We start from the raw sequence: 26,249 nt of genomic DNA on the forward strand, positions 1-26,249 counted from the left end.
CTCTTCTGTGATTAAACATTTCAATTGAGGTCACCCCATTGTTATTACCTTTTTTTTTAATTTGATAATAATAATCGATGCAAGTACACATGAAAAACAATGATGATAAAAATTGATGATAAATTAGAAAAAAAAACAGATGTGTGCAGATCACACAAAGTTTCAAAAAAAACCAAGCTTCGAAATAATTGAATTGTAATACAGCGCCATCTATTGAAAGAACCTTACAGAACCTAAATAACCTCTAAATAAAAATCTTTAAATTAGTAACAAAAAATAATAAAAAAAAAATAGATGTGTGCAAATCACACACGGTAGAAGTGAAACCTTCAAAAAAAACCAAGTTTCGAGACGTGAATATATCGAAATAATTGAATTGTAATACAGTGCCATCTATTGAAAGAACTTTAGAAAACCTAGATAACCTCTACATAAAAATCTTTAAATTAGTAATAAAAAAAAATAATAATAATAAAAAAAGTCGCGATAAAAATTGTGCTATTTGCTAAGTTGGAAAAATGAACTTGAAATAAAATTAATTTCATTAAAATAAGTTGAGTAGTTTCGCAATTATTAGTGGACAAACATATTGTGACACTGAATTTTTATATACAGAATTTTATTAATTAATTAATTAATATATAGAATTAAATAATATATTGAATTTGATTAATTAATGAATTATTTTTGTTTCATCGGTTTCACGGTTTCTTCCGTTTCACGTTTTTCCGTTTCACGATATTCAAATCACCCTGATTCTAAAGAAGTTTTCTTCACTTCAAAAAAATACAAGAGGATTTAAGGAAGAAGATAAAACAAACGATGTTTGTAACATCGACGAACGAAGGAACGAATGAACGAACGCGGCAGCATTGCATAGTGATGCAGCATCAGTGTTGGTGCATCGCGGATGCATCCTGGGCGCATAAACGAGTGAGAGAGTAAGAAGTACGAGGGGGAGGGTAACATGATCAAATGAATCTCGAAGACTATCCGATGAGTGGAGGGGGGTATGCATCTATTGGGTTTTTCCGACTATATAAAGGCAGATGTACTGCACATCCCTGGTATATCACGTATCAGTTCATCGTTAAAGGACGAAAGGGTGCAAGGAAAACACATTCGCTTACGAACACTTTTAAAACAACTAAATCTATCATCATGAAGACGGTGCGTGCCATTACGAATCAGAAAAATTATCTTTTTTTTATTTTTATTTTTTTTTAAACACAGGACAAAATAATATACAAAATTCAAATACGATTGAGATAAAAATCAAATTTAAAAGAAGAGAAGACATTTGCATAAAAAAAAAAATCATTATATAATATATTCCATTAGAGAAGTTAAAAAATTTTATGGATCGTGTGTCTAGAAAAAAAAAAAGAAAAAAATTTAGGAAAAAAAAAAAGAAAAAATTAGTCGTGGGAACGAAAACCGCAGGCACTACTACTACTACTATTACCTACAACACCACACACATAACACATAACAAACAAATACAAGACGCGAGAAGACGATTTTCGATTTCGGTTATCCGAAGCACCAAGCATCTAAAATTTTTATTATTATTATTATTATTATTATTCTTTTTTTTTCTACCTTGTTATTTTTTTTTCTTTTTTATTTTTTTACGCAACAGTGAAAGTGAAGAGAGGATCTGTGACGTTCGTTCTGTGCGTGCGGGCGGGCGGGCGGACATGAGCTCTTCTCTCGTGTAATCCCAGACATTCGAAAAAGGAGAGAGAAAGAGAAAGAGAAAGAGAAAGAGAGAGAGATAAATTTTTTTCTTCTTTTTTTTTTAATAGCCTCTTATCAAATTCTCTCGGTGAAAATCATCTTCGATCGATCAATCTTTCTACCGTAAACCACCGACGACACCATTTTGACCAAGAACTTCTTCGCGAAGGAATTTATTTATTTATTTTTTTTCTTCTTACTTTGTTTTCCCCTTGGGACTGATTAAGTGAATTCGATTGATAATTAATTAATACAATTCTTCTAAACGAAGAAAAGAAACAACAAATTTTGATAATTGGTCTTTTAATACGCAGGTATTTGTACTGGCGGCTCTTTTAGTCGTAACTTTTGGTAAACCGCAAGGTAATCCCAATGACATCACCATTGTAAAGCAGGAGGAAGTTAACAATATCGGGGTTGGTGGATATCACTTCAGTTACGAACAAAGCGATGGACAGAAAAGAGACGAAACTGCCGAATTGAAAAACGAGGGTACTGACGATGAAGAATTAGCCGTCACGGGTAGTTTTTCATTCATCTCTCCGGATGGTCATACGTACAGGTAAAATAAATTGCATTATATTCGATTGAAAAATCAATCTAAATACCTGACAATAAAGAATTGAGATAAAAATACAATTTGATTTTGATTTTAAGGGTTGATTACACTGCCGACAAGGACGGTTTCCATCCTAACATTCAGCTCGTATCGAAATAAATTCAAAAGGACGACTTAATATTACTCAAGAAGCCGAAGGAATCTTACGCTAAACTACAAGAACACGTCACTTAGGATTTTTCGACAAACTTCGCATAGATAAAAGCGCATCATAAACAATAATTTCGTCTTAACATGTAACGTTTGTTTCTCATGTATTCACGCTGCGGATGAGACACAACTCGGTTTTAAACTCAAAACGTGTTAAGTTTTTCTTCTTATTTAAGGCTTCGTAAAAAGTCGTTGTTACTTTCGATTACAAATTTGCTCTCTTTCTTTTTCTTCTTCACTCTTCTCATTACTCTTCTTCTTCTTCTTCTTCTTCTTATTTTTTGTTTAGGATTTAATTTTCACTTGCAGAAGATTATTTAATCAACGATCGAGAGATCTCGACGATTTCTATTTTTTCTTTTTTTTTCTTCCTCCTCCTCCACCTCCTCCTCTGACAAAGAAAAAAAAAGAAAAGAAAGAATAATGAATGATAGTAAAAATTCCGATAATTTCTCGATGGTATTATTAAATTTAAGAAGATTAACTTTTCACGAATAACATTTGAGTTATTTCGTGTAAAGAAGCATGGTAGTAGTAGTTCTATGCAAATGTTGTCTTACGAGATCTAACACGGGTCACGTGCTTCTCGCGAAAAACGTGTCCATTCCGCAGATATAATACATGATGTAATACTTATAAACTGCCAGCAGCAAACAAACAACAGACAGACAGACAGACAGACAGAAACACATTTTGAACGAGAGAGAAAGACACATCATCAATGAAGAGTTCGTTCTAAGCAACAAAACCAAGCGCGAGACGACGACGGCGTAATGTTCATTACAACGTCGCAGATTAAATTACATCTACTAAGAGAGATACCTTACTTCTTTCTTTTTTTTTTTACACACACACACACACACACACCTACAACCAACTTGTTGTATCTATAATAAACAATGCAGTAAATGCATATAAACTTGTATATGTTATTCACTTTTATTTATATTATATATGTATGTATGTATATATATATATATATATTGCAGTTGTCCTTCCTAAATTTCTTAAAAATAAGATCATCATTATTTGTATTATTATATATTAAACCCTTTCGTTACAACACAATTTGCATGTAAAAGCAAATTAATAAGGGTAGATCATAATTATTTATATTATTTATATTAACCCTTTCGTTACAACACAATTTGCATGTAAAAGTAAATTAATAAGGGAAGATACTTGTGCGCAAAGCACCTGTAACAAAAGGGTTACAAAAATCCAATTATTTTTTTTTTCATTGCTAATATTATTATACACCAAAAAAAACAACTCGTTTACAACAATATTTAATTAATCTCATTTAAAAAAAAAAAAAAAAAAAACAAGCACTAACTTAGTCGTGAATATAAAAGTAAAATATATATATATATATATATATATATATATGCTTATATCTAACATTTGTAATAAAAAAAAATCTGTGTACACTTGTAAAGGCGTAGGTACAAAAATTTGTGAGATTACATAAAAAATTATAAAGTATGTCAATATTTATGAATATATGTAATTACATTCATATCTATACACATATACATGAAATATAATAAATACATATATGTGTATAGATATATTATAATATATGTATTATATATATATATAAATAGTAATTACTATACTACATTATAAATCATTTTTAATTTGATTATTTACAAATATACGTTAAGTAAAATAATTAATATAAAATTTTAACGCGTTACGTTTGTTCGAAAACATTATAAAAAAAAAAAGAGAGAGAGCAGCATAATAATAGCGTAATTTTTGAATACGCTTAAAAATTGATAGAATAGGTGTCTTTAGCTAACACGTGTAATGTTACATTTGTTTGATACAAATAAAGTTGAAAAAATTAATTTGCATAAAATAAAATAAAAATCAAATTGTTAAGAACGTTACGAAGTCATTTTGAATGCAAAGAAAAATTTGTTTTATTCGTGCAATATATATATATATATATATATTCATATGATATTCGTTTATTACGTGTGAGTTGGCAAGAGTTCTATTTTAAAAAATTATATTATTTTTTTAATATCATATAAAATATATATTGTATTATTTTATCAACAGCAAGATTTTCTTATACAACAAGAACTCGTTATGATTTTTATTTATATTTTATGCAATAATAAATGAACACAACATTGTAAAGCTTAAAAGACACCAACGAAATAATTAATGCACGTTAAGTCATGTTTAAATAATACATTATTTTTGTAATTTAAATGTTATATGTATATGTATATATATATATCAATGTTTCATCAATGTGATCTAAGAGAAAGTTGTAATATTTAAAAATTGTTAAAAAATAATTACTATTTTGTAACAAATGATAATAGAATTTAACTATTTATTGCATTATTTTCAAATGCATACGCACATTAAAATAAGACTAATTGCATTTAACTAAAAATAATGATTAAATATACCTTACAACGTAACAACACATTCATTATTTTATACAGTATTACATTCCAGAGCTATTACCCCAGACTTGTAATATATGTAATACTTTGTTAAGTTTTGAACACCATTCCAATCTATCTTCTTTTGTATCGGCCGAGTAAAGATGTCTAATTGTTGTTTCAGATCCATTTGTAACCATGATGAGACTATCGGTATCCCCAGGTTGTGCTGCTCTTTTTGATTCAAGTAAAACCGTATTGGCACGCATACAAATACTAAAAGGTGCTAAATCTACTATTTTTGTAGAAACACCTACGATAACAAAAAAACAAACAAACGAAATTACTTTCCATACAATTCAATAATGTGGGATTGGTGAAAAAAATTGGACCGCTGGACTGACTGAACCGGGACTCGAACCATGGATCTTTCTTTAACCAATTGAGCTATCCAGGGCCCACCGATCAATCCTTCTCACGAATACCCGATAAGTTTGGCATGGAGGCGCGCTCGTCCCCACAATACATAATTATAATGACTGAGAAATAATAATTACCACGCAAATCAAGGCTTCCTAAAGGAGTCTTTTTACCCTCGTGATGAGGATACTTGTAGTAAGATAATGTAGTTCCTTTAAGCACCATCCATCTTCTTTGCCAGATGCCAAAACCAGAGACATATTCAAATATTGTTAAGAAATTACGATATTCCACTGTTATTGATGGTTCACAAGACATGTGCATCTGCAACCTGCCCTCCAATGGAGATTGCTGTGGAACCTGTAATACAATTGAAGTACAGTAAGAACACTAAAAATAAAACACATTCTTCTGTTCTTGAGAATGTAAATTTCAAATGTTTTTACGTACCTTATTTAAAGTGAACTGTTGACGGTTTATTTCTTTAAGACTGAAAACAATATAACCAGATAGTTGAAAAGCAGAAGACTGAATTGCAGAAGGTCCTGCAGGACTTTGAACACTTGGCATCACTAAACGATTATCAAATTTCGAACACTTTTTCGGTGTTTTCTTCTTATCTTTGCCGTTATTACCATTATGTCCATTACCATTATTATGAATGTGATATTTAACTTCATGGGGAAGCATTTCGGCTTGTGTTCGTAGGGAATAAATTTCAACGGTTATTTTAAAATCGCTATATAAATTCTGTAATTTTAATGTCGAAGGAAAACGTAGACAAGAATCGCCAGATTCAGCAACAACCACGGGAGTTGCTAATACTTCATCCAAATGCAGTACCAAACAGACGAAATGAAGACAAGTAGCTAGAAAAATTTGTATGTTTAAATTTATTACTCAGAAAAATATACTCAAAGTTAAACAATTATTGATACTCACTTGGAGCAATACTTCTTAAGTATTCACGTCTCAATGGTAATGTAATGGCTGATATTGTAAGTGATCCAGTATCATCTATTTCCGGAGAACCTGGTGCAGAAGGTCTCAATGTACCCTGGATTTTTAATCTTTGAATCTCGTTTATAGCAGCTTGTCTTCTGTGAGCTGTTTTAAAAATCATATTTCGATTACAAGGAGAATTAAAATAATACAAAATTTCTATTTAAATAATATATAATAAAATGATGAAATTACTGGCAACTAGTAGAAGTTTTTCTACTTCAACTTGTTCCTGTGATTCATTAAATTCGATCGTAGAACTGCATAAATTTAAAGCTTGACTAGCTTGACCAATGATCGTTTGCTGCTTGCTAACTTCGTCCAATAAATGTTTCACTTTTTCTTGTACCAAAATTGTTTCATCCTTCGAAGGTTCCATAGAATCGGAAGAAGATTCTATAACTTTGGATACCGAAAGAAGGTTACCTTTCGGTGTTCGTAACTATAATTTTGAATAAAATACATGCGAATTAATTAAAGAAATGAATGTATGTATAAATGAATGACTTAAACTTGCAATATTATTTACTCACTTCTGATTGTTGACGCCTATAGCTGCTGACAGTGCGTAACAAGGGAGTATGCTGATCACCTTCTACAATGTATGGTTGTTCACTTTTTTCTGGAGTCACTGGTTTAACGATAGGAGAACGATACAACGATCTAAAAATAATAAGATTAATTTAATTGAATACGTAATCACGAAAATAACGATTATTTATTGCAATGAAAATCTTACCCTCGGGTATATTGGAAACTATCACAAGAAGCTCCGAGATTTTTGTCACCTCTATTTAGTTTTGGTGGTGTTGGTCCATCTTGACAATAATTTTTCGCATTTCTATCTTGCGCCGCAAGACATTCGTCCAAATATTCATCCATTTCATCCAATACAGATATATCAGATGTCGTACTATCTGGATCAGGTTCAATCGATCTCTTCTACAAATACGACATGCAATCATCAAAATTTCTATCATACTTTTCAAAAATAACAAAATTTTATTTTATTAATCCTTTAGTTGCTAGTGACCCATGAAAGAATGTGCGTGTACGAAAGGGTTCAATTAATTAATATTAATAGTACCTTGTTTCTTATTATTTTTCGATTAACTTCATGTAAAATGCTTCTTCCCAAGCTAGTATTTACATCTTCGACTTCATCTTCGATTTCATCTTCGCTATCTAACTGGGTTTCGTTGCTCTAAAAAAAGTTTTACAGTATTAGTATACTTTTATTTTTTTAATTGTATAGTTTCTTTTTTTTGCATTATAGTGTCATACTTCAATATAATATTCAGCTTCCGTAACTGATTCACTCTCAGTAGTGTTTTCATCTAAAGTAGCGGTTATTGGTTCTGTGCTATCAACGGTGTACTCTGTCTCCGTTTCTGTACTGCTTTCAATATCTGAAAGTGAAGGATATAGGTGTCCAGGTTTCGGAGGGGATACACGTATGCGTTTAACATCCGATAAAGTCACATTTTGTGCTACTTTTGGCAAATTTCCTGTAATTTAATATACATCATGTATTTTCATTAGTTTGAAAAATTAACTGTATTAAAAAAAAAAAGAAAAAAATGATGGAAAATTAATTACTCATTTACCTTGTCGTTTAACTGGTGAAGATTTTTCTTGCTCTGAATGATGTTTCTGATTCGAATTTGATGATTGTGGAAGAGGTGGTGGTGGTGGAGGTGGCTGTGGAATAACATTATTCTATTATAGTTAATAACTTATGAACTTCTTCTTATTATATATAAATTATGTGTCACGTTGTTTGTCCGCAATGGACTCCTAAACTACTGAACAGATTTTAATCAAATTTTGCAAACTTTGTGCAGTTTCATTCAACTTGAAAGATAGGATAGTTTATATCTTAATTTAGTTCGATAAGATTCTAACAAATGGCGGTATAAAGTAATTAGTTGACTTAAAGACGTGTGTATCGGACTGATTGTGAACCACTATACTAATTTATGTATAAATCTTAAGGTAATGTAAAAAATGAAAATATATTTACGAGTGCTGGTGTAGGTTTAACTGGACAAATAGGAGAATTCTTTGGTGAATTAGATTTCCCTTCGCTACTTTCGCTTGTTCTGATACAGGAACCAGCAGCTGCTTGTGCTATTTCTTTATTGGTATTGAAACGTGAACGTAACATATCTAATTCTTTTTGTCTTTCAATTTGTGCAGAACGCAATATATTGTTTTCCAATTCTTGTGTGTGACCATGTTCAAATATTGCACGCTGAGTTACGACTCTATTCGAATTTTCAACTTTACGATTATTTGCTGACGGATCTATAATATAAATAAATAAAAAAAAATATATAATAAATGGTATTTTATTTAAAATATTAAATAATATTTATATAACATACCTGCGCCATGTCCATGTGGCGAATTAGATGTCTCTTTTTCGTGTAATTTACTGGGTGGTATAGACATAGTAAGTGGTGCTTTTGGGATTAACGGAGCTTCATCTTTGTTCTTCTCGAAAAGAGCTTTTCTTTCAGAAAGGCTCATCTGTGCTGGATCTTTTACCTTAGTATCATTATTTCGTGATTCAAACATGGAAGCTTTACTCAATACAGAACCAGGTGATGAACCAGATATCGGACTCTTGGGTGAACCATTAAAACCAAGTCTAGATGTTATTCTAGAATTGTTTGTATTTGCATTTGTAGTTCTTACTGTCTTTTCTGGTGTATTTGAATTTGCATTCTCCTTAGTTGTCCTATTTGCACTTTTATGCACATTGTCATCATTCGTCACCTTGCCTTCTAATACAACGTTTAGTTTCGAACTTGATATATTTTTCTCTTTTTTGGGTGAAGAACTTGACGATCCTCCTCCGGTTTCCTGAGAACAACTCTTAAAGTCATACACTAGACGACAATTGCTTTTCGTACGACTAAAGCCTTGAGCCTCCTGTAAATATCCATCTAATAAATCTAATATCTTTTTTTATTGCATCTATAATTATGTTCTATATATATATACATATATTTGTAATAAAAGATAATATGCATTTATATATTTCACAGAAAAACCTTCTAAAGCTTTAGTCATTTTTTATTTTTATAAGATCATTATACTATTTTTTTAAGTTTTTATTTTTTAATATAATAATAAGAAAAGAAAAAAAAAAGCAAAACTTACCAAGCTCTGTAAAACAGATTTGTCCCACTTCAATTGTTTGGTCGAACTTCCTTCAGAATTATTACCACTATTCCATTTACTGCATCCACTTGTACTTGGCTGTGGTTCTGTCGTATTCTTCACTTTATCATTAAATTTAGCTTGTATTTGTTCTGCCTTGTTAGACGATGTTTTTGCCTTAAAAAAAAAAAAAAAAAATATAAATTTTTATTAAATATATTGTATGTTTGTATATAATAAATATTAATAAAATTAATTATATTTACAATAACTGGATGTGACAAATCATCTTCCCAATTATTAATGGTCGAAGCAAGAGCTGCCAATCTGTCGAGTCTGGCACCTTTTTTGGCTGATTTCAATTCTGTTTGATTATTTTCTTCAGCATAAAATTTCTCTTCTGTCTTGTGAATTGGTGAACTTAATTCACAAGTGTCTTCTAAATATAACAAATAAATGTATAGTAAAATAATTTCTTAATAAACAAAAAAAAACAAAATTCAAAATTAAGTAAATAAAAAATGTGTGATGCTGTAATGTAAAAAAAAGACTTCAATGATTCAAATTATTTGATAATATTGTAGGGAGTTTCTCATGCTACAGGAAACAAATCAAATGAAAAGAGTTATATTGTGTGCATTAACCACAGATACCATATATACAAACACAATGAGATGGTATCAGAAACCGGTTTTAAAGGAACTGTGTGGGTGGTGTTTATACGTTCATGCTTACCAGAATACAGCTTGCCCAGTCTTTGTAGCTTCGACTTAACATTGCTTATACCTATTTCACCATTTTCTTTATCAATTTGTTTCGCTTCTTTTTCATCTTCGACTGTTTCTTTCTGAGGACTACACTTCCTTGCTGATTTTTTAGGAGATTCTTCATTCTTCGATTTTATTGGAGATTTTGCAGGACTTTTATTATTGTTTACTATTAAATATCAAACATTAAAAATAACTCAATTGTAAAATAATAATTAAGATCAATGTAATTATTGTAATAAAAGAATATACCTGCTGCTTGTGCTATTATTGCATTGGCATCTTTTAAAGGACTTCGTCGTCTTCTAACATCATGGCCAGCATTGGACAATTGCATATTCAATTTTTCTCCTCTTGCTTTAGCACGTTCTAACATTCTCTAGAAATAATTTAATAGAAAAATATGAATAAAAGTGTAAACACGAAAGATATTTCAATGTGAATTTGAATTGTACGGTTATAATAATTGACAGAATATTTTTGTGGGGGGGGGGAAACCAATTTAGAAATCAAATACAAAAGAATTCTACAAAACTAGAAAAAGAATTTTTAGTAGAATTGTAAAATGCTAAGGAAAGTTTTAAAATTCCTGCACAGCAGGATTCATAAAAATATTAACAATACACACTGAAACAGGATATAGAAAGTTTTAAGGTTAATTGTTTTTTTTTAAATTTATACGTGTTGGTATCTATTGTATTAGAAAGCAAAGACACTTTATATTCTATTGTAAATTTTTACCTGAATTCAAAGTTCTAAGATTCCTGTACAGCAGGAATGAAAATTAAAAAAGAATTCATAAAAATATTAACAATACACACTGGAATAGGAAATAGAAAATTCTAAGGTTAATTGTTTTTTTTTAAATTTACACGTGTTGGTATCTATTGTATTAGACAGCAAAGACACTTTATATTCTATTGTAAATTTTTACCTGAATCCAAGGGTCCATTGTTCGTGACTTTCTCTTTTAGTCCTTTTTATGGATGAATGACCAAGAGTTATTTCCAAAATAGAGAAACGTGGTACTAATACTTGAAATAACCTATTTCTTATATTTATTTGCTTCTAATATTTTAACAAACAAAATTAATAAATGTTTAACAAATTAATGTATAACACGTAATACTTTACACACAACAATTCGTTATTTTTGACCGTTGCATTTAAACGCGACCGCCATACTGTAATACGACGCTCGTCAAAAACTATTAAAAAGAATTTGTCAATTCAAAAATTAAATGATATTATTTATTTCACAATTACGTCGATAGTAAAAAAACTAAAAGATTATTCTTGATAACTCGAATATGCGTAAAATTAACGATCACAAAAAAAAACACGTGCCGAACGAATTAAATTGTTAAAAATATTTAAATATTTGAACTAGCGTCCGTCGACAAACACACAACTGATACGTTCAATCGCATTTGAGAGACTGCGACGCCCTAACTGATTTCCTCAAGCAACGTAGAGTGGCGCTGTATTCAACTAGTCGGCATTTAAAATTGACTCTTCTGATTGGCTAAAATATTTTGAATCAAACACGATTCAACATTAAATAAATGAGTGTGTGTAATACAATCGAGTGTAAATCATTTTGACCATCGTAGTAAATTCATTCATAGTTAAACGAAGTAGTAAACAAATTTATCAATGAAAACAATTGATTGATCTTATTTAAATTAAATAATTCTTCACATATACATTTCTATACTTAAAAATTGTAATATAATTGATATATAAGAATGGTAACATAATAGAATTTGAGATTTCATATTTTTTATATTAACAATTGATTTATATGTGTGACAAAAGTAGATAAAGTAATTTTATAAAAATAACTTTATTTATATATCATTTATATAATATAGTCTTGCATTTATTAGAATAATATTGGAATAATATATTCGAAAATTAGTATTTATATTATATAGTTTTGTCAAAGTACAGACTTTAAGTATGCTCCCTTAAAATTTGAGAGACTTTAGGATATAGTCTGCATAGTTATAGTACAATATCATCCCTGATATGATATCAATCATACTATATTATCACTTTTACTGAAGCAAAGTCATAAAGGAACTTTGATTACAGATTAACATATTTTTTTTTTCATATTTCTAATTTATCAAACATGAGATGACTCATCTCCTGTGTCAGCAGCCATAGCTTCACGATTTTCATAAGCCCAAAAACCATGAAATTCTATTAAAATGCTCACCATTGTATCACCTTGACCACTAAAAAAGAATGTAAAAGCATAATTTAAAAATGAATTAAAATCTTTTCATTATTACATGAATCTTCCATGCAAAATTGAACATAACTTTATCTCTTACCAAGATAATAAATCTTTCAGTGTAATTTTACATGGATTAGCTGGTTTAACCATATCAAATATTTCATCCTTTACATCTTCAAAACTTACTGGTTCTTGACCATGCGTTGTCATTTGTTCTTGTATTGCCTATTAATTAAGAATATTATTATTACTATTAATAAATTAATCATTTTGTTAAAGTAACAATCAATTACAAACTTACTCGGAAAAAATAATTAAGACAAAATGTATCGAGATAACCACGATTATTAATATCTAATATTCGAAAGAGATAATGCAAGCTTTGTGGTTCGTGACGATTTTCCAAAGCCAAGACAAAATCTAAATAAGTTTTGTAATCCATTTCTCCTTCGTATGTTAAACATTCTTGAAATACTCTTTCTAAAAATACACCGGTTAAAGTACCTGTTCCATATCTACAAAATAAATGAAATTATTTTATTATCCATTAAAACAAGACAAGCGTGAAATAAATGTTATAAAATTGTACCCAGCAAGTTCTTCTTTATTGAGCATTCCATTATGGTCCCTATCAAGGTTTAAATACTGTCCATAAACTTTAAGTGCAGACGGTGCTGAAAACCAATTAGCTTCTTGTAAATCTTTAGGTAAATCTTCGTCTCGTAATTCTAATAGGTCGTCGAGAAAACTGCATGCTAGAATATCTTGAATGCGAACTCTTCCAGTTCTAAGAGGATCCAAAAAGAATAAAAATTTTCTAACAGCTGTACACACGTAAAATGAATGGAATGATTTTTCTAGACCTTCTAATTGTGGCAGTGTTGGTATAAGTTCTAAAATATAATTCTCCAGATCCTGTATAAAAGAGAAATGTATAAAAAAGAGAAAGGGCAAGTTTGTGAATGATAAAATACAATATTGAAATTACAGATTCTCTGAGGTATCCTTGTCCTGTGACATCGTATAATGAAAGACCAATACGTGTTTGATGTAACCAAACTTTTCTCATGACATAATTAAATAATGCCATTATACTTATTCTTCCATGTTGATCACCTTGTTGAAGTTTAGCAAAAACTACTGCAGTAAAGTAAGGACTACATTTGGTACCAGCCAATTGTCCAACTTTTTTAAAATCCTCATAATTAATCAATTGTTCTTCTCCTGACAATGGTGGACTATGATATTTGTCTAACAAGACCCATAGTGCTTTTAATTCATTATTATCTAATAATTGACGTGAACGTCTTTGTAAAAATAATGCACGTGTTTCTTCTCTTAATTTTTGTGGTAGTATCTCATCTTCTTTAGGTAACTATGCATGCACATATTTTTTTTCTTTTATTAAACTATTCATTATGGTTTATTATATTTATCATAATTTTATTAAACTATATACCTTAAAATAAAACTTAGGTATCACTTTATAGGTTAAGTCTTTATCTTTTGCTTTAGTTCCTTTCCATTGATCATAAATCTCTTGAAAATATTCATCCTCTATTTTTTCACTCTCTTCCAGGTTAGTTTCAGCTGTAAAAGAATATAAATAAAGTGATATTAATGTAATACATTTTAAATAATAAAATATATAATCAAAATATAATTGTTTATTTCTTTTTAATACTTACTTTTATCTGTTAAGGCACTTTTTCGCAACAACGTCTCTAATTCCATTGTAACATAATATATAATATTGTTTAAATAGAAGAAATCATAATATTTTGACTGTGTACAGAAATCCTTTAAAAAGAAAATCCAATGTGATAAAATAGTTTCCTACATTACCATTCAGAAGACTGCATACAAATGCATATTTATATACATACATTACATGATATTACACTATATTATATTACATCTATCTCTTTTAACGCTAGATGGTAGGAGAATTAATTTTTTTGAGACAGACACGTATCTACAGTCACGCCTCTACAGGCCGCTTATACAACTATACCTTAAATGATAAAACAGACCAATAAACATATAAAACAAAAAGAACAATAGTTAATGGCGTATACACACTACACAACACACAACGCATTGTACTTACCACATGTTTTTAAGACTGAATTTAACTACTTGTTATACATATTAAAAATGCAGATTTATCAATAAAGTTATCTATACACGTTAATCATTTTGTATATCTTTAATCTAGTGGTATTAGTGAGCACTGATAACACATTTTACTCCTTATATTCAGTAACTAGTTCCTACATACAACGCTAGATGGCAGGAATCTTGACTTATGGTAACATATTACCGATAGTTATCTTAGGATATATAATTTTTGAATAATATTTTGAACTTTAAATTGGAGATATTAACAATTTTTTTTTTAACATTTATATAATTAATTTTTTTTATAAATAAAACAAATAAAGTACAGAAATAAAAATTTGTTTTAGTTATTGATCAATCAATGTGCATTGCCAGGGTTACAGAAATGTACAAAATTATTTACAAATGGTTTACAGTTTATAACGATATTGATACACAAGTATCAATTGTTAAAAATCATTGAATTAAAATAATTTTATAATGTCATTAACTAGTGAATACATAATTGCACCATGGGAAGCAGAAACTTATGTACAAAGTTTAGAAATGACGGATTTGCATGATATTTGTACAAAAAAGTAAATAACACTATTTTTTAATTTATCAATAAATATGTCATACGTATTTCTTGATCTAATTAACATTTACATGATGTTTTTAGATGGTTTGAATTTCATAAAAGATTGATCCTATTAAATCAACAAAGTGTTCTTGAAATTAATGAATTTCGAGAGGAGAGCATCAAAGAATGGTTTGTTTGTTTAAAAAAGGTAAACAATTATTTTGGAAACAATGTATTAAAAATTATAAAATTATAAATTAATTTATCTCAATATTATTATCTTCTTAGATACCAATTTTAATTTACGAAGCAATTCAAATAGATATATGGAAACACAAAGTATTTCCAATTTTAATTGAATTAAACAACGAACCAGAAAATACATTCATGTTATTTAGCGTATTCTATCATGAGGATGTAGCAGCTTCATTATTAGAAAATGTTTTATTTCATTGTGAGAGTGCAATTACGATGGATGATACAGTTCTTGATCTAATTGATTATGCAGTTAAATGTGTGACTGTTCTTCTTAATAGAAATGACGTTGAAATATATGAAAATTTAAAAGATTCTAGGTAAATTAAAAAAACATAATCATTTAATTACAACATCAAGGTCATTATGTTAATCGTTTTGTTTTAGTTCTTGTTTAGAAGAAATATTAGAAAAGAAAAGAGAACTTGAATTTGACATTGGAATGAGATGCATTTCAATTTTACGATATTTAGCTGAATATTTAGATAGTTTACCACTTAGTGCAATTTTACGAATGTTATCCATACATGATATTCCTTATTTACTTGTTCAATTAATAGAAAATCATCCCTGGTCAAAAAATGATTCTGAAGGTAATTATTTTCCATGCAAGTTAAGTGTTGTTATTACATGAAATTAATTAATTATTTTATATTACTTTTTACAGGAAATGTTCTGTTATACGATGGAAAATGGAACAAAGTTAAAGATGAAGGTAAAATTTCAAAAATAGAAGCACAAATATGGTTTGGTTTGCGTGAATTACTTCTCAATCCTAAATGTGCTCCATATTATGAAATTACTGAATACAGATTATCGAATTTACTGAAGGTATTTTGTTTATCCCATATTTATAAATGACATAGATTTAATTATAACATAACAATCTTATTGTCTTTCAGTTACAAAAATATTTGCACGAAATCGTATTGGATCAAATTGCACCTCTAATTGATCTTAAGAGATGGTTAAGTTATTTAAGTATGTCATCAACTTCGTCAACCACATCTCGTCCTATTTATGTTGAAGTAATTCCTCAGGTAAAAATATCGTTCCGATTAATATTACCAAAGTTCAGTAATCTTGAAGTTATTTATTGATAAAGTACGAAGCAAACTTTTTCAATTTACCAATTTACATTTATCAATTTAATTGTATTGTAGATGAAAGAGATGATCTTAAAAAAATATAATAAAAAGTGGAAGAAATTAGCCAAACATCAAGCTAAGTCAATATTTACCAAAGACACAGATTATATTAAAAACTCAGCACAAATTTTAAGCGATGCTTATGATCTGGATAAATTGGATTGTATTGATGTTAAAAAATGTTTCTCTTGTCAAGAGCAAGCTAAAAAACGTTGTTCCAAATGCAAAGAGGCGTGGTACTGTGGACGGTAATTTTTAATGATTGATTAAAGCAAAGTATATTTGAATACTTAAATGATTAAATTGAAAATTGAATATTCTTTGCAGAGAATGTCAAGTAAAAGATTGGTCTAATCATAAAGATATTTGTGAGAAAATTACTAATGGTAGAGGTGATAATTAAGATTGAGATTAAGAAAAGTATAATTTAATAATTCATACCTATTATGATATGAATGATAAATGATCCACGATTATATCTTTTAATATTTTATTAAAAATGTTTTAATGTACAGAACTTTGCTTCAAATATTCCATAAGAACATCTTTGGCTGGTGTGTCTTCGCCAAAGTCCTGCAAATGTTAAACTTTTGTAAACGTTTGATCTATTTCTTTAATAAAAGTGTAACAATTATTATAACATATCAGAAAGGCATGATTCACAGCATTGCAATTTAATATTACGGGTTCTACTCAGTAGAGGGAGCCATAATTATCATCATATAAAATTGTTTAACAATTAATATTTCAAGTTATTTCTAAATATAAGTAACATTATTAATATTTACCTTGATAACAACACAAGAACATCCAACAACTTTGCGGGCTTTACCGGCACTGTCGATTTTACATAAACCAGCCCATTCACCCAATTTCTTATTATTATCTACTTTTATAAGTGGAATTTGGTGTTCATTACAAAGAGCTTGGACAAGTTTCTTGTACATTGGTTCGTCACAATTGTCAGCTAAAATGCATAGCATTGCTTGCCTCCTATTAAGTAAAAGGAAACATTAATTAAACAATGGACTTAATCAATTTTAAAATGAAATTATTTTTTTTACTGTTTTATCAGAAATCAAAGCCATGAAACAGCATGGATATTTTATATGGGTTCTTCTCAGAAGAGGGAGCCATAAATATCATCATTCATTGTTTCTCAAATTTTGTACAAGTAATAATTGCATTAAACTTACTTATCAAGGGCCTTTGCTGCTTCATGGAGACCATGAACGACTCCATCGTGAATTAGGGCATTTTTTAATACTTCTTGCAAAGCGGTATTTACATCCATGGGACCTCCTGCTGTAATTGGGGAGGGCCCATCATTCCTGTAAATTATATTCGATAATTAATAAAATGTAAAAATAAATAATGAAATAATTTGAAATAAGTTTATCTAACAAAAAGCCGTACATTGTTGACTCAAGAAAAAGTTAGGTTAAGGTTAACGCTTTAAGAAATCTCTATGTAACTATTATAATTAATTTCCTTACAACACAGAATTATAAAAAAAACATGAATCACAAATTAATAATTACTCACTTTTATTCGTAAAATATTAACCTAAACATTTTAAGAATGTAATTATTTATGTACAACTAACCACACTTACGTTTCAACGTCCGACATGTTTTTATTTATTAAAAAAGCTGAAATAAATATAAAATATTAATATTTTTACATTATCGGTTATAGTTTGATATTTTTTTATAACAAAAACTAAACGATGATACCTTAGTAAAAACGATTTTTCAAGCACCTAATTTCAGCGTGCCTTCATTCGATTTCTACGTTTACAGAAAAAGAAAGATCTTCTTTACAATTAGATAAACTGTCGCTTCATGTCATCGACTTGTAGATTCGCCTTTAGATTTTAAGAATGGGTGGACATCTACATGTAGTAAAGTAGAACTAACTATTAGTATTTAACTTGTATGCTATCTACCTATTCGATAGTCGATAATGCAGTTTAAATTTAAATTTGAAAAAATGAAATTATTAACATCGATTTTATTTTTCCTCAAAAAATAATATTTAAAATATTAAAGAAAGTAAAAATTATTAATTAAATTAAACATTAATTATCATTAAACATTTTGTTAATAAGATTTTAAATAGAAAACCGCTGACATTTTAGTTTCTTATTATTTATTATACCTTAGCCTTACACATACGTATTGCATTACTTGATCACAAGTTGATTTTTATTAGATATAGAAAGTAGAGTTTTACAAAATATACACCAAAATTGTACATGCGAACTTGAACACAATAATTGCGTTCATATCAAATTGAATTAAGAGTTATTCCCTTTATGTTTATTTAACAACAATGATCAAACACGTTTCCTTCGATTCGTTAAAAAGTTCTGTAAAGATTCACGTTGTTCTTCATAAATTCGAGGAATAATAAGAGTTGGCGTTACGTTGGTGGCGAATATCGATGATATGGCCAACAATAATGTGGTGGTGGTGGTGGAGGTGGTAGAGGAGGAGGCGGTGGTATAGAATGATGTTGAGTTCCGGTTGTACTTCCTGTTGAATAAAGATGATGAGTATGATGCGTATGATGAGGATGACAATTTGGTCCAGTTCCTCGAGAAGACACGGGTGGTTCCATCGAAATTCCCGCTTGTGCTTGGCACGCTATCATTAGACCATGAAAGTCGAATTTGTACGCGTAACGTTTCCCATGCACCTTTGTCATAATGTTTTTATCATAGTAATACCTGTAACAAAAAATTAATCAAGTATTGAAACAATTGAACATATTTAATTATTTGCATTTCTAAAACCAACTATATTGCCCACGCACTTGTTGACTATTTTTACTTAAAATGATAAGGATTATTAACGAATTAGATATTTGTTATTAGAAAAGAATAAAATGATATTTAGATAATACCTGAGTGCCCGCGAAAGTTTGTCATAGTTCATATTAGGTTTGCTTTTGCGTTCTCCCCATCTTCTAGCGACTTCGTCCGGATCGGTGAGCTTGAATTCCCCGTCAGATCCCTCCCACGCTATGCAGGAAGAATTGGACGAATCCGAGAGTAGCTCCAGCAGGAATTGCCAGAGTTGAACCTGTCCGCCTCCGACCGCCCCGGAAGCCCCGGTTCCAGCTGTCGATCCAATCAGCGAGCAAGTCCGTTGTAGGAGGCCGAACCTTTCTACGAGAAGGAAACAGAAATACGCATGCGATCTGATATTTCTCCTTGAGTCCGAGGTCGAGTTGTTAAATTCGTTACAAGTGCCATGTCGGATCTCTCATCCCTTTTTTATCTTTATCTTTATCATTATCTCTTTTTCTTCTCTTCCACCTCTTCCTCTTTTTCTATCTCATTCTCTTCTATGCTAACTTTCCTATTAATACATTGAAAAACTTACGTCATTGAGTATCAAACATGTCCCGATTATAATAACCGAGAAGAAAATAAATTGTAGAGAAAGATGAGGTGGTCAAAGGGTAAGAGAAGATCGGGACTCTTAGAATTTATATGAAAAAACGGAAACGACTCATCGATCTATCTTATGTATAATAAATGTATTCCTCGAAATGATGTGTAAGAATCGACGGCAAGAGATCGTACTCTGTGGTTTTGTCTTTCCTTTTTTATCTTTTTTGTTTCAGTAATAAATCAGAAAACACTCAAGACGACTATATCAAATGATGTACCATTATAAATAAGTGCAGCTGCCGAAGGATGTAATCCACTGTCCTGCTCAAGACGCAGCGGGTGAGTCTGAATCCTCCACATTACGTTTGCCTAATCATTCACCTTGTAAACACCACTGGATGATAGGCCCATCGTTCTTTTCCTTTTAAATACATCGATTGATGTTCCTTTGAAATTAATTTCTTCCAATTTGACTTGAATGTTTTTTATATTAGTAATCTGTTAAAATGTTTACCATGTACGAAGTTTCAATCTTACGCTTAACCAGGAAAACAAGTGATAAGTAAAATGATAGACACAATACAAGAAATATGTAAACAAATGTTGTTTGTTTTTTTAGGACACAAATGTTTTTTAATGTTTACCTGAAAGATTAGAGATGTAGGAAAATGAAAAATTGTTTCTAAGTTAGGCTTAACACTTCTCAATCCAACAACTTATGCACCATGTTCTAGTTTCAAAAATTAATAGGCAGTTTATAGAACCTTTTGTTTTTTATTATAATATTCCCTGAATAAATGGACGTTTTTGTAAGACGGAAACTCATTCTCATAGTTATTATTAAACATCACAAGTTATGAGAAAATGACACTACGAGAATAGTAATTTCTTAGTACATCATTTAAAATGCATATAATAAAACATAACGAAAAGCACTAATTGCATCACCCATAGCTTTTGTTTAATAAATAATTTCAACAATTCATATTATTCAATGGTTGGGGGGTTCTTTTAAATGTATTTCTAAATTTTCCATTTGAAACAGACAACAATTGTTTGTAATTTTTTCACAGGAAAAAAATACAAAACTAATGAACAACTCACATTTCACAAATAAAAGCAAACTTTAATATTAAATAAATCCTAGTGGTATATATTCGGAAAAATCGTCAAATTGGAAGTAAACGATTATAAGGAAAAGTTGAAAATGAATGGAAAATATCAGTGAAATCGGACACGTTAGTCGGTGGATAGAATGAGACTGAGAGACCTATGCCCCCTTCTGATTTCAGCCCTTATCGTCCCCACTCTCTGAAAATACCTTTGCACTTCTCTCCACGTATATACATAGCGAAACTGTCTCCACCCTCTACGCCCCCTCCTGCATCGTCATGAGGACTATTGTCACCCCCCGAACTTCAGACTGCCAGCCCACGCGTTCAGACTTTCCTTCGCGTATTCTTTTTTTTTTGTTTCCTTTTTTTTCTCTTCAACCCCCATCGCCATTCAACTTCCTTTTCGTGACCTTTCATACTCCAAAAAAAGAAACAAGAAATGTACAATTGATTTAAGTTTTTTTTTTGGTACCTGAGATGATTCATCGTTTGATAAAAAGATACTCATAATCAAATTGTTTCTCTTATATTTTTTGTTATTCAAAAAGATGATCGATCAATTGGTGTGCTTATAAAATATTTGCATCTAAATGTTGCATACACGTAGAAATAATTTAGGGGTTGATTATACTTATATTATACAATATTTAAAAAATGCTTAAAGCTCGAAAAGAGGTCAAACATCCTTAATGAAAAGTTGAATTGATTAAGTGAATTTCTGAATTTCAATGAGAACAAATAATGTTTTCTTTTTATAAGAATCGAATAGAGAGAAAATGCAAATGAGATGAAAGTTAAGAATCTATGCGTTCATTTAGCGGAAGTAAAAATTCTCGCGAAGTTCTCACGTGGCATAAAATCATTTCACATACGTCGAAGACCAAAGAGGGATGTTTCGCGCTCATCAAGAAAACAATATAGTCGCGTCCTGTGGCGAGCTTAGCGTCAACCCCCAAGTCCGCAAAATTTCCCCAGGTTCTGAGTGTAAGGGAGAGGGAAAGAGAAATAAAGAAAGATAGAGAGTGGGTGGTGGTGAAGTGAGAGAGAATGAAATGATGGTAAGAAGAGGAAGGAAAGAGCAGAAGAGAAGTTAGAGAGGTAGGGGTTCAGTTTGCCCCGTAAGGCCGTAACCCCTCATGGCACCATCTTTCCACCGCCCTAAACACTCGATGGTTTATTCATGAGGACACTCTCACCGCGATAACACTGATTCGTTTAATAAACGGGTACCTCTCTCTGTCTCTCTGTCTCTCTCTCTCTCTTTCTCTTTCACTCTCAACGTGAACGTACAACGTTATTCAAACGGACGATATATCTCTTGGGCTTACCATGCCAAGATTACTGCTGCTGCTGCTTCTTCTTCTCTTCCTTCTCTTTTTCTATTCTATTCTTTTCCTTTTTCAACAACTAAAGCTTGAACTTTTCGTCTTTCTGGAATACCTTTTGACTTAGGTCACCCCCTTCGACTCCTCTTATGAGTCTATATTTCCATGTTCCTAACTTTGACTATACTTTGAGTTACTATCTGCTTATAGTATTTTTTTATGTTACTTTTTATGTCACTTGTGTTATATTTTAAGTATGTTAAAAATTTCGATTGAATTGTCTTATTGGAATGGTTAGAATATTGTATTATTATTGTAATTATCTTAAGATAAATTATTTGGTTATTAATTGATCCATTTACAAATCATTGAATGAAATCTCCTATGCCGTTTGTCTTTGATATCTTCTTCGTAAATTCCTTTTTCTTATTGATAGTATTTCAATCTTTTATTTTTCTCTCAAATGAATGTTTTCTTGTCTTTCTTCACGTCTATCTTTTTATTTATCTCATTGAACGGTCTTTTATCGATTGTAATGAATTTCAAAGTCACAGTCACAAACGTACAAACGATCGACATAAGTCTTTTCCCTTTTGATCGAATTTAGTTTGAGGGTGTGAATGGAAACGGACGGATATAAAACCATTATCTCCCTCCATATTTACTTTTCCGCTGGACCGGTTTTATCTCTAATAGATCGCGCCCTCGTTAAGAGTTCAGATAAGGTCATTGAGAGCTCAGAACCAACCCCTGGGGAACGGTTAACCTCTTCCGGTCACTCTTGGTCCGAATCGAAACTCTTATTAACCCCTCCTGAACTCTACCAACCCTGTGCCATTTAGATTTATTGCATGGAACGTGTTAATGCTCCCATCGTTGAAGTTTCTTTACATTGGGAAATGCATTAAGAATAAAATAAACGAATCGAATAATCGTTTACAACTTAAAAGACTATTTATTTATTTTTTTTTTTTCATTTAGAAGGAATCGTTTATTTTGTTTTATAATTTTCAATGAGAAATGTTTGAGGATAATTCCGGAATATAACGAAATTACTTGCCGTCGATTCTCCTGTTACGTGACAGGTATTTTTTTTTCTTCTTCTTTTTTAGAAAGAGAGAAAGAGAGAGAGAGAGAGAGAGAAGATAGATTTAAAAAACTTTCAATCGATTCGTGTAATTTGATTACGCAACATGCATTTGCGAGCACATCTGACTCACCTTCCACTTTCTCATCTTGAAGCAATGCCGGACTGTGCACACCGGTTGCCTGTAAACGCAGGTAACCCAAATGCCTCGCCAAAATTCGACCACCCGGAATACCTTGCCAATCCTCCAATGACAACTTCAGCAACTCTTTTCCGGTTGATGGAAGAGTCTTCGGTATCGGTGGTTGTTTTATAGCAAATGCTCGACAGCACCATGAAATCCACGATGCTACGTGATTCGAATTCCATTCGGATGGATCTGAAAAGATCAACATTTTTGGAAATTCTGATAGAAATAATAATTTGTTTAATCAAAATGCAACACAATTTTGATAAACAAAATACTTGCCATATGGAACCATAACAGGACTTGAATCAGTCGATCCTCCTTCCTCTAATTCCAATTGTTTATCCACGTCATTTTCTTGAGAATCATCAGTACGACGTACAATCTTCTTTTTCGAGATCTCTTCTGTAGAGTTTTCCGTAGATACTCGAAGTGTTTCGAGCTTTGTACTAATGTCATGATTTGTTTTTTCATCCTTGTTTTTCGTCAATTCGCTTATCTTTTTCCGATCTTCGTTTTTGAGGATTAATCGGGTGATTTGTACCGTCTTGTTTGATGTTGAGTAACGTTCTCGATCTTCGATCTTGATCTTTGCATTGGTGGTAGATCGCAAATGATTCATGGACATTGACATCAACGATAAAAACAATCACAAAGACGACTTGAATAATTTGGACGAGAAGAAAAACGAGGAATCGTGTGTTGTATCCCAACGACACACGCATCGGCTGACTCGTCGTCGCGTATCTTTCGACTTACAAGACGATTTCTTCCTGGTAATTTGCGTGCGTCATCAAGCTCTTCCTAGTTTGAAGAACACAGGTTTCTCACGGATTCAGTTCGGTGCAGTCGATGTGGAAAGTGACTAAGTGAAAGAGTTTGAGCTTCCTCAATCCTCCTTCTTCTTTACCTTTGTGATTTATTGGATTTTGGAACACTTGAGATTGATCAGATTCGTTCGACTGATCGTCGGCAACTGAAAGATTTTCAACCCATTCGTTGTGTTTGTTTCTTTTCCTTTTTGTTAATACTGTAAAAAATTACAATTTTTAATTAGTCAACATTAAAACACGATTATGTTATCAGTAAACGTATAATTTGGCGAAGGAAAATTTCTACTTCCGGGAGTAACTAAAAAAATGTGTAAATAATAGAATTTAGTTTTATTAATTTGTGTGTAACTGTGCGACGATAGAATTATACACTCATCGATATATTTGTTATGACATTTAAAAAAAATGAATATAATGTATAACAAGTTTTGATCTAAACTAAACTAAATTATATCAAACGTATCGAAATTATTTTTGAAAAATTGATAAACGTATTATTTACTTGCTTACGTCTTAACGAAATTATATCTCTTAGTATAATTATTTAAACGTATGTTAAAAATATACAAAGAGAATACGTACTGAACTAAATAATAATGTTCTTATCAATGAATTGTTTTAAGCAATAATAAATCGTAGAATTTTCGATTATAGTTTATTTGGTGCGTGTGCGTATTCACAAGTATTAAAATACAGTTATAGTTTGGATAGGCTTGTCGAACCGTATCACGTATGGGTTACTCTTGTTGAATGAAGTCGTGATGCCGAAGGTTCTCTCAATTGGCAGTGTACGAATTCCTGGAAGGAAGAAGGAGAGACCGGCGGGTTTCGGAGCTCGCATCGTCCAACGCTGAATCACAGTCAAGACCAGCCATCTTTACCCATTTTTTTTCACCTTCGGGCTTTCAGATCCGCCTGAATATGTATACGATCATCGTCCGATGTTGTAACTACTCTAACGATAAATATTTGTAATAAGAAAGGATTAATTCAAAACGCGTAGGTGAATACAAACATCTTCTAATTATTTATATTTACTTATAAATTATTTCAACTATTGTTAGATGCAATAATTTAATATTAATTTTAATGTTTTATGTTTAAACCTTTTTGTGTAAATATTTGTACATCGATTATTATTCATAGTTCGTAAAAATAAAATAATTTTATAATTCACTTTTTTGTTCTGTTTATTACAGAATTTGTTTCTTTGGGTATAACGAAGAGTCCTTTTTTAGTTTAATTATTTATTAATAAACGTGTGGTATAGTAACATCTGGAATATCTTAATATTAACCGTCTCATATTTCACGTCATTTTATGGTAGATGATCTTGTATACAAGACTTAATATATATATATTAAATTTTACTTAAGTATAGTAAAGATTTATTTTTGTTCACATCCGATAACATTAATGTGTCATCCTTAGTGAATAGTTTTTGTCTGTATCTTTAGTAAAATTCCAAGAAAGACAGCTGAACTTTTTTGTAATCAATTTCTTTCCGGATTCGATATTCGTGTCACTATGATTCATACTTTTATCATGAAAGAATGTATATATAATTGAGAAAATATTAGGATATAGTTTTTTTATCTAATAGAATATTATAAATAAACAAGATAAATGTGAAAAGAAAAAAACATATCACAAATAAATATAACGTAGAAATATTTAACCCTATAATTAAATATACA

At 30.5% G+C, this 26,249-nt stretch overlaps 6 protein-coding genes across 10 annotated transcripts; 2 read left to right on the forward strand and 4 right to left on the reverse strand.

Annotated features, from left to right (window-relative positions):
• Nucleotides 1-1,014: 1,014 nt before the first annotated feature.
• CPR28 (cuticular protein 28) lies at nucleotides 1,015-3,434 on the forward strand. The gene is made up of 3 exons (XM_015319904.2): nucleotides 1,015-1,170; nucleotides 2,055-2,302; nucleotides 2,398-3,434. Exons 1-3 carry the CDS (start codon nucleotides 1,162-1,164, stop codon nucleotides 2,456-2,458), a joined length of 318 nt encoding a protein of 105 aa, XP_015175390.2. The 5' UTR covers nucleotides 1,015-1,161; the 3' UTR covers nucleotides 2,459-3,434.
• Nucleotides 2,805-11,696, reverse strand: LOC107065838 (anillin). Of its 3 annotated transcripts, XM_089175905.1 has the most exons (18): nucleotides 11,209-11,696; nucleotides 11,016-11,038; nucleotides 10,527-10,653; nucleotides 10,243-10,443; nucleotides 9,774-9,946; nucleotides 9,508-9,684; nucleotides 8,727-9,276; nucleotides 8,363-8,646; nucleotides 7,947-8,040; nucleotides 7,624-7,847; nucleotides 7,427-7,543; nucleotides 7,079-7,281; nucleotides 6,873-7,002; nucleotides 6,535-6,781; nucleotides 6,280-6,444; nucleotides 5,788-6,206; nucleotides 5,475-5,697; nucleotides 2,805-5,230 (listed from the first exon to the last, which is right to left on the reverse strand). In XM_089175905.1, exons 3-18 carry the CDS (start codon nucleotides 10,648-10,650, stop codon nucleotides 4,980-4,982), a joined length of 3,582 nt encoding a protein of 1,193 aa, XP_089032031.1. In that variant the 5' UTR covers nucleotides 10,651-10,653; nucleotides 11,016-11,038; nucleotides 11,209-11,696; the 3' UTR covers nucleotides 2,805-4,979. The 3 variants fall into 3 exon arrangements, with proteins under 3 accessions (XP_089032031.1, XP_015175371.2, XP_089032030.1); XM_015319885.2 differs by lacking the exon at nucleotides 11,016-11,038 and having other exon boundaries at nucleotides 8,727-9,207; XM_089175904.1 differs by lacking the exon at nucleotides 11,016-11,038.
• Nucleotides 11,697-12,101: 405 nt separating this feature from the next.
• On the reverse strand, nucleotides 12,102-14,368 carry LOC107065839 (serine/threonine-protein phosphatase 2A regulatory subunit B'' subunit gamma). Its single transcript, XM_015319887.2, has 7 exons — nucleotides 14,208-14,368; nucleotides 13,979-14,109; nucleotides 13,508-13,894; nucleotides 13,109-13,434; nucleotides 12,821-13,034; nucleotides 12,617-12,744; nucleotides 12,102-12,517 (listed from the first exon to the last, which is right to left on the reverse strand). Exons 1-7 carry the CDS (start codon nucleotides 14,251-14,253, stop codon nucleotides 12,406-12,408), a joined length of 1,344 nt encoding a protein of 447 aa, XP_015175373.1. The 5' UTR covers nucleotides 14,254-14,368; the 3' UTR covers nucleotides 12,102-12,405.
• Nucleotides 14,369-14,958: 590 nt separating this feature from the next.
• On the forward strand, nucleotides 14,959-17,073 carry Zmynd10 (zinc finger MYND-type containing 10). The gene is made up of 8 exons (XM_089175772.1): nucleotides 14,959-15,218; nucleotides 15,302-15,410; nucleotides 15,491-15,777; nucleotides 15,845-16,050; nucleotides 16,125-16,288; nucleotides 16,360-16,497; nucleotides 16,621-16,853; nucleotides 16,933-17,073. The coding sequence occupies exons 1-8, from the start codon at nucleotides 15,121-15,123 to the stop codon at nucleotides 17,006-17,008; spliced, it is 1,311 nt and encodes a 436-aa protein (XP_089031898.1). The 5' UTR covers nucleotides 14,959-15,120; the 3' UTR covers nucleotides 17,009-17,073.
• A 5-nt stretch (nucleotides 17,074-17,078) lies between these two features.
• Nucleotides 17,079-18,464, reverse strand: RpS12 (ribosomal protein S12). Of its 2 annotated transcripts, none has more exons than XM_015319888.2 (5): nucleotides 18,342-18,464; nucleotides 18,221-18,257; nucleotides 17,802-17,936; nucleotides 17,394-17,598; nucleotides 17,079-17,178 (listed from the first exon to the last, which is right to left on the reverse strand). In XM_015319888.2, the coding sequence occupies exons 2-5, from the start codon at nucleotides 18,235-18,237 to the stop codon at nucleotides 17,110-17,112; spliced, it is 426 nt and encodes a 141-aa protein (XP_015175374.1). In that variant the 5' UTR covers nucleotides 18,238-18,257; nucleotides 18,342-18,464; the 3' UTR covers nucleotides 17,079-17,109. The 2 variants fall into 2 exon arrangements, with proteins under 2 accessions (XP_015175374.1, XP_015175375.1); XM_015319889.2 differs by having other exon boundaries at nucleotides 18,212-18,257; nucleotides 18,342-18,421.
• A 290-nt stretch (nucleotides 18,465-18,754) lies between these two features.
• LOC107065858 (DNA-binding protein D-ETS-6) lies at nucleotides 18,755-26,108 on the reverse strand. 2 transcript variants are annotated; one of them, XM_015319914.2, is made up of 5 exons: nucleotides 25,135-26,108; nucleotides 24,002-24,749; nucleotides 23,666-23,911; nucleotides 19,513-19,777; nucleotides 18,755-19,336 (listed from the first exon to the last, which is right to left on the reverse strand). In XM_015319914.2, exons 2-5 carry the CDS (start codon nucleotides 24,351-24,353, stop codon nucleotides 19,030-19,032), a joined length of 1,170 nt encoding a protein of 389 aa, XP_015175400.1. In that variant the 5' UTR covers nucleotides 24,354-24,749; nucleotides 25,135-26,108; the 3' UTR covers nucleotides 18,755-19,029. The 2 variants fall into 2 exon arrangements, with proteins under 2 accessions (XP_015175400.1, XP_089031900.1); XM_089175774.1 differs by having other exon boundaries at nucleotides 24,002-24,523; nucleotides 24,630-26,108.
• Between the last annotated feature and the right edge of the window lie 141 nt (nucleotides 26,109-26,249).

Source organism: Polistes dominula, unplaced genomic scaffold (assembly GCF_049000335.1).
Source record: "Polistes dominula isolate Pdom_NZ unplaced genomic scaffold, Pdom_raw_medaka contig_19, whole genome shotgun sequence".
Taxonomy (NCBI): Eukaryota; Metazoa; Arthropoda; class Insecta; order Hymenoptera; family Vespidae; genus Polistes; species Polistes dominula.

Bases quoted from the DNA above. Each gene is read 5' to 3' on its own strand.
- CPR28 (XM_015319904.2), top strand. The intron at 2,303-2,397 runs GTAAAATAAATT...TTTGATTTTAAG, and splicing joins CCGGATGGTCATACGTACAG to GGTTGATTACACTGCCGACA.
- LOC107065838 (XM_089175904.1), bottom strand. The intron at 8,041-8,362 runs GTAAATATATTT...GTTATTCCACAG, and splicing joins TTAAACCTACACCAGCACTC to CCACCTCCACCACCACCACC. The intron at 6,445-6,534 runs GTAATTTCATCA...TTTTTAAAACAG, and splicing joins AAAACTTCTACTAGTTGCCA to CTCACAGAAGACAAGCTGCT.
- LOC107065839 (XM_015319887.2), bottom strand. From the start codon at position 14,253: ATGGAATTAGAGACGTTGTTGCGAAAAAGTGCCTTAACAGATAAAA. The intron at 14,110-14,207 runs GTAAGTATTAAA...ATTCTTTTACAG, and splicing joins AAGTGCCTTAACAGATAAAA to CTGAAACTAACCTGGAAGAG. The intron at 12,518-12,616 runs GTAAGAGATAAA...ATTCTTTTTTAG, and splicing joins CTGAAAGATTTATTATCTTG to TGGTCAAGGTGATACAATGG.
- Zmynd10 (XM_089175772.1), top strand. From the start codon at position 15,121: ATGTCATTAACTAGTGAATACATAATTGCACCATGGGAAGCAGAAACT. The intron at 15,219-15,301 runs GTAAATAACACT...TGATGTTTTTAG, and splicing joins CATGATATTTGTACAAAAAA to ATGGTTTGAATTTCATAAAA. The intron at 15,411-15,490 runs GTAAACAATTAT...TTATCTTCTTAG, and splicing joins GGTTTGTTTGTTTAAAAAAG to ATACCAATTTTAATTTACGA.
- RpS12 (XM_015319888.2), bottom strand. The intron at 17,599-17,801 runs GTAAGTTTAATG...TTTACTTAATAG, and splicing joins GCAGCAAAGGCCCTTGATAA to GAGGCAAGCAATGCTATGCA. The intron at 17,179-17,393 runs GTAAATATTAAT...TAACATTTGCAG, and splicing joins GTTCTTGTGTTGTTATCAAG to GACTTTGGCGAAGACACACC.
- LOC107065858 (XM_015319914.2), bottom strand. From the start codon at position 24,353: ATGTCAATGTCCATGAATCATTTGCGATCTACCACCAATGCAAAGATC. The intron at 23,912-24,001 runs GCAAGTATTTTG...TGATCTTTTCAG, and splicing joins TCCTGTTATGGTTCCATATG to ATCCATCCGAATGGAATTCG. The intron at 19,337-19,512 runs GTATTATCTAAA...TTTTTGTTACAG, and splicing joins AAACTTTCGCGGGCACTCAG to GTATTACTATGATAAAAACA.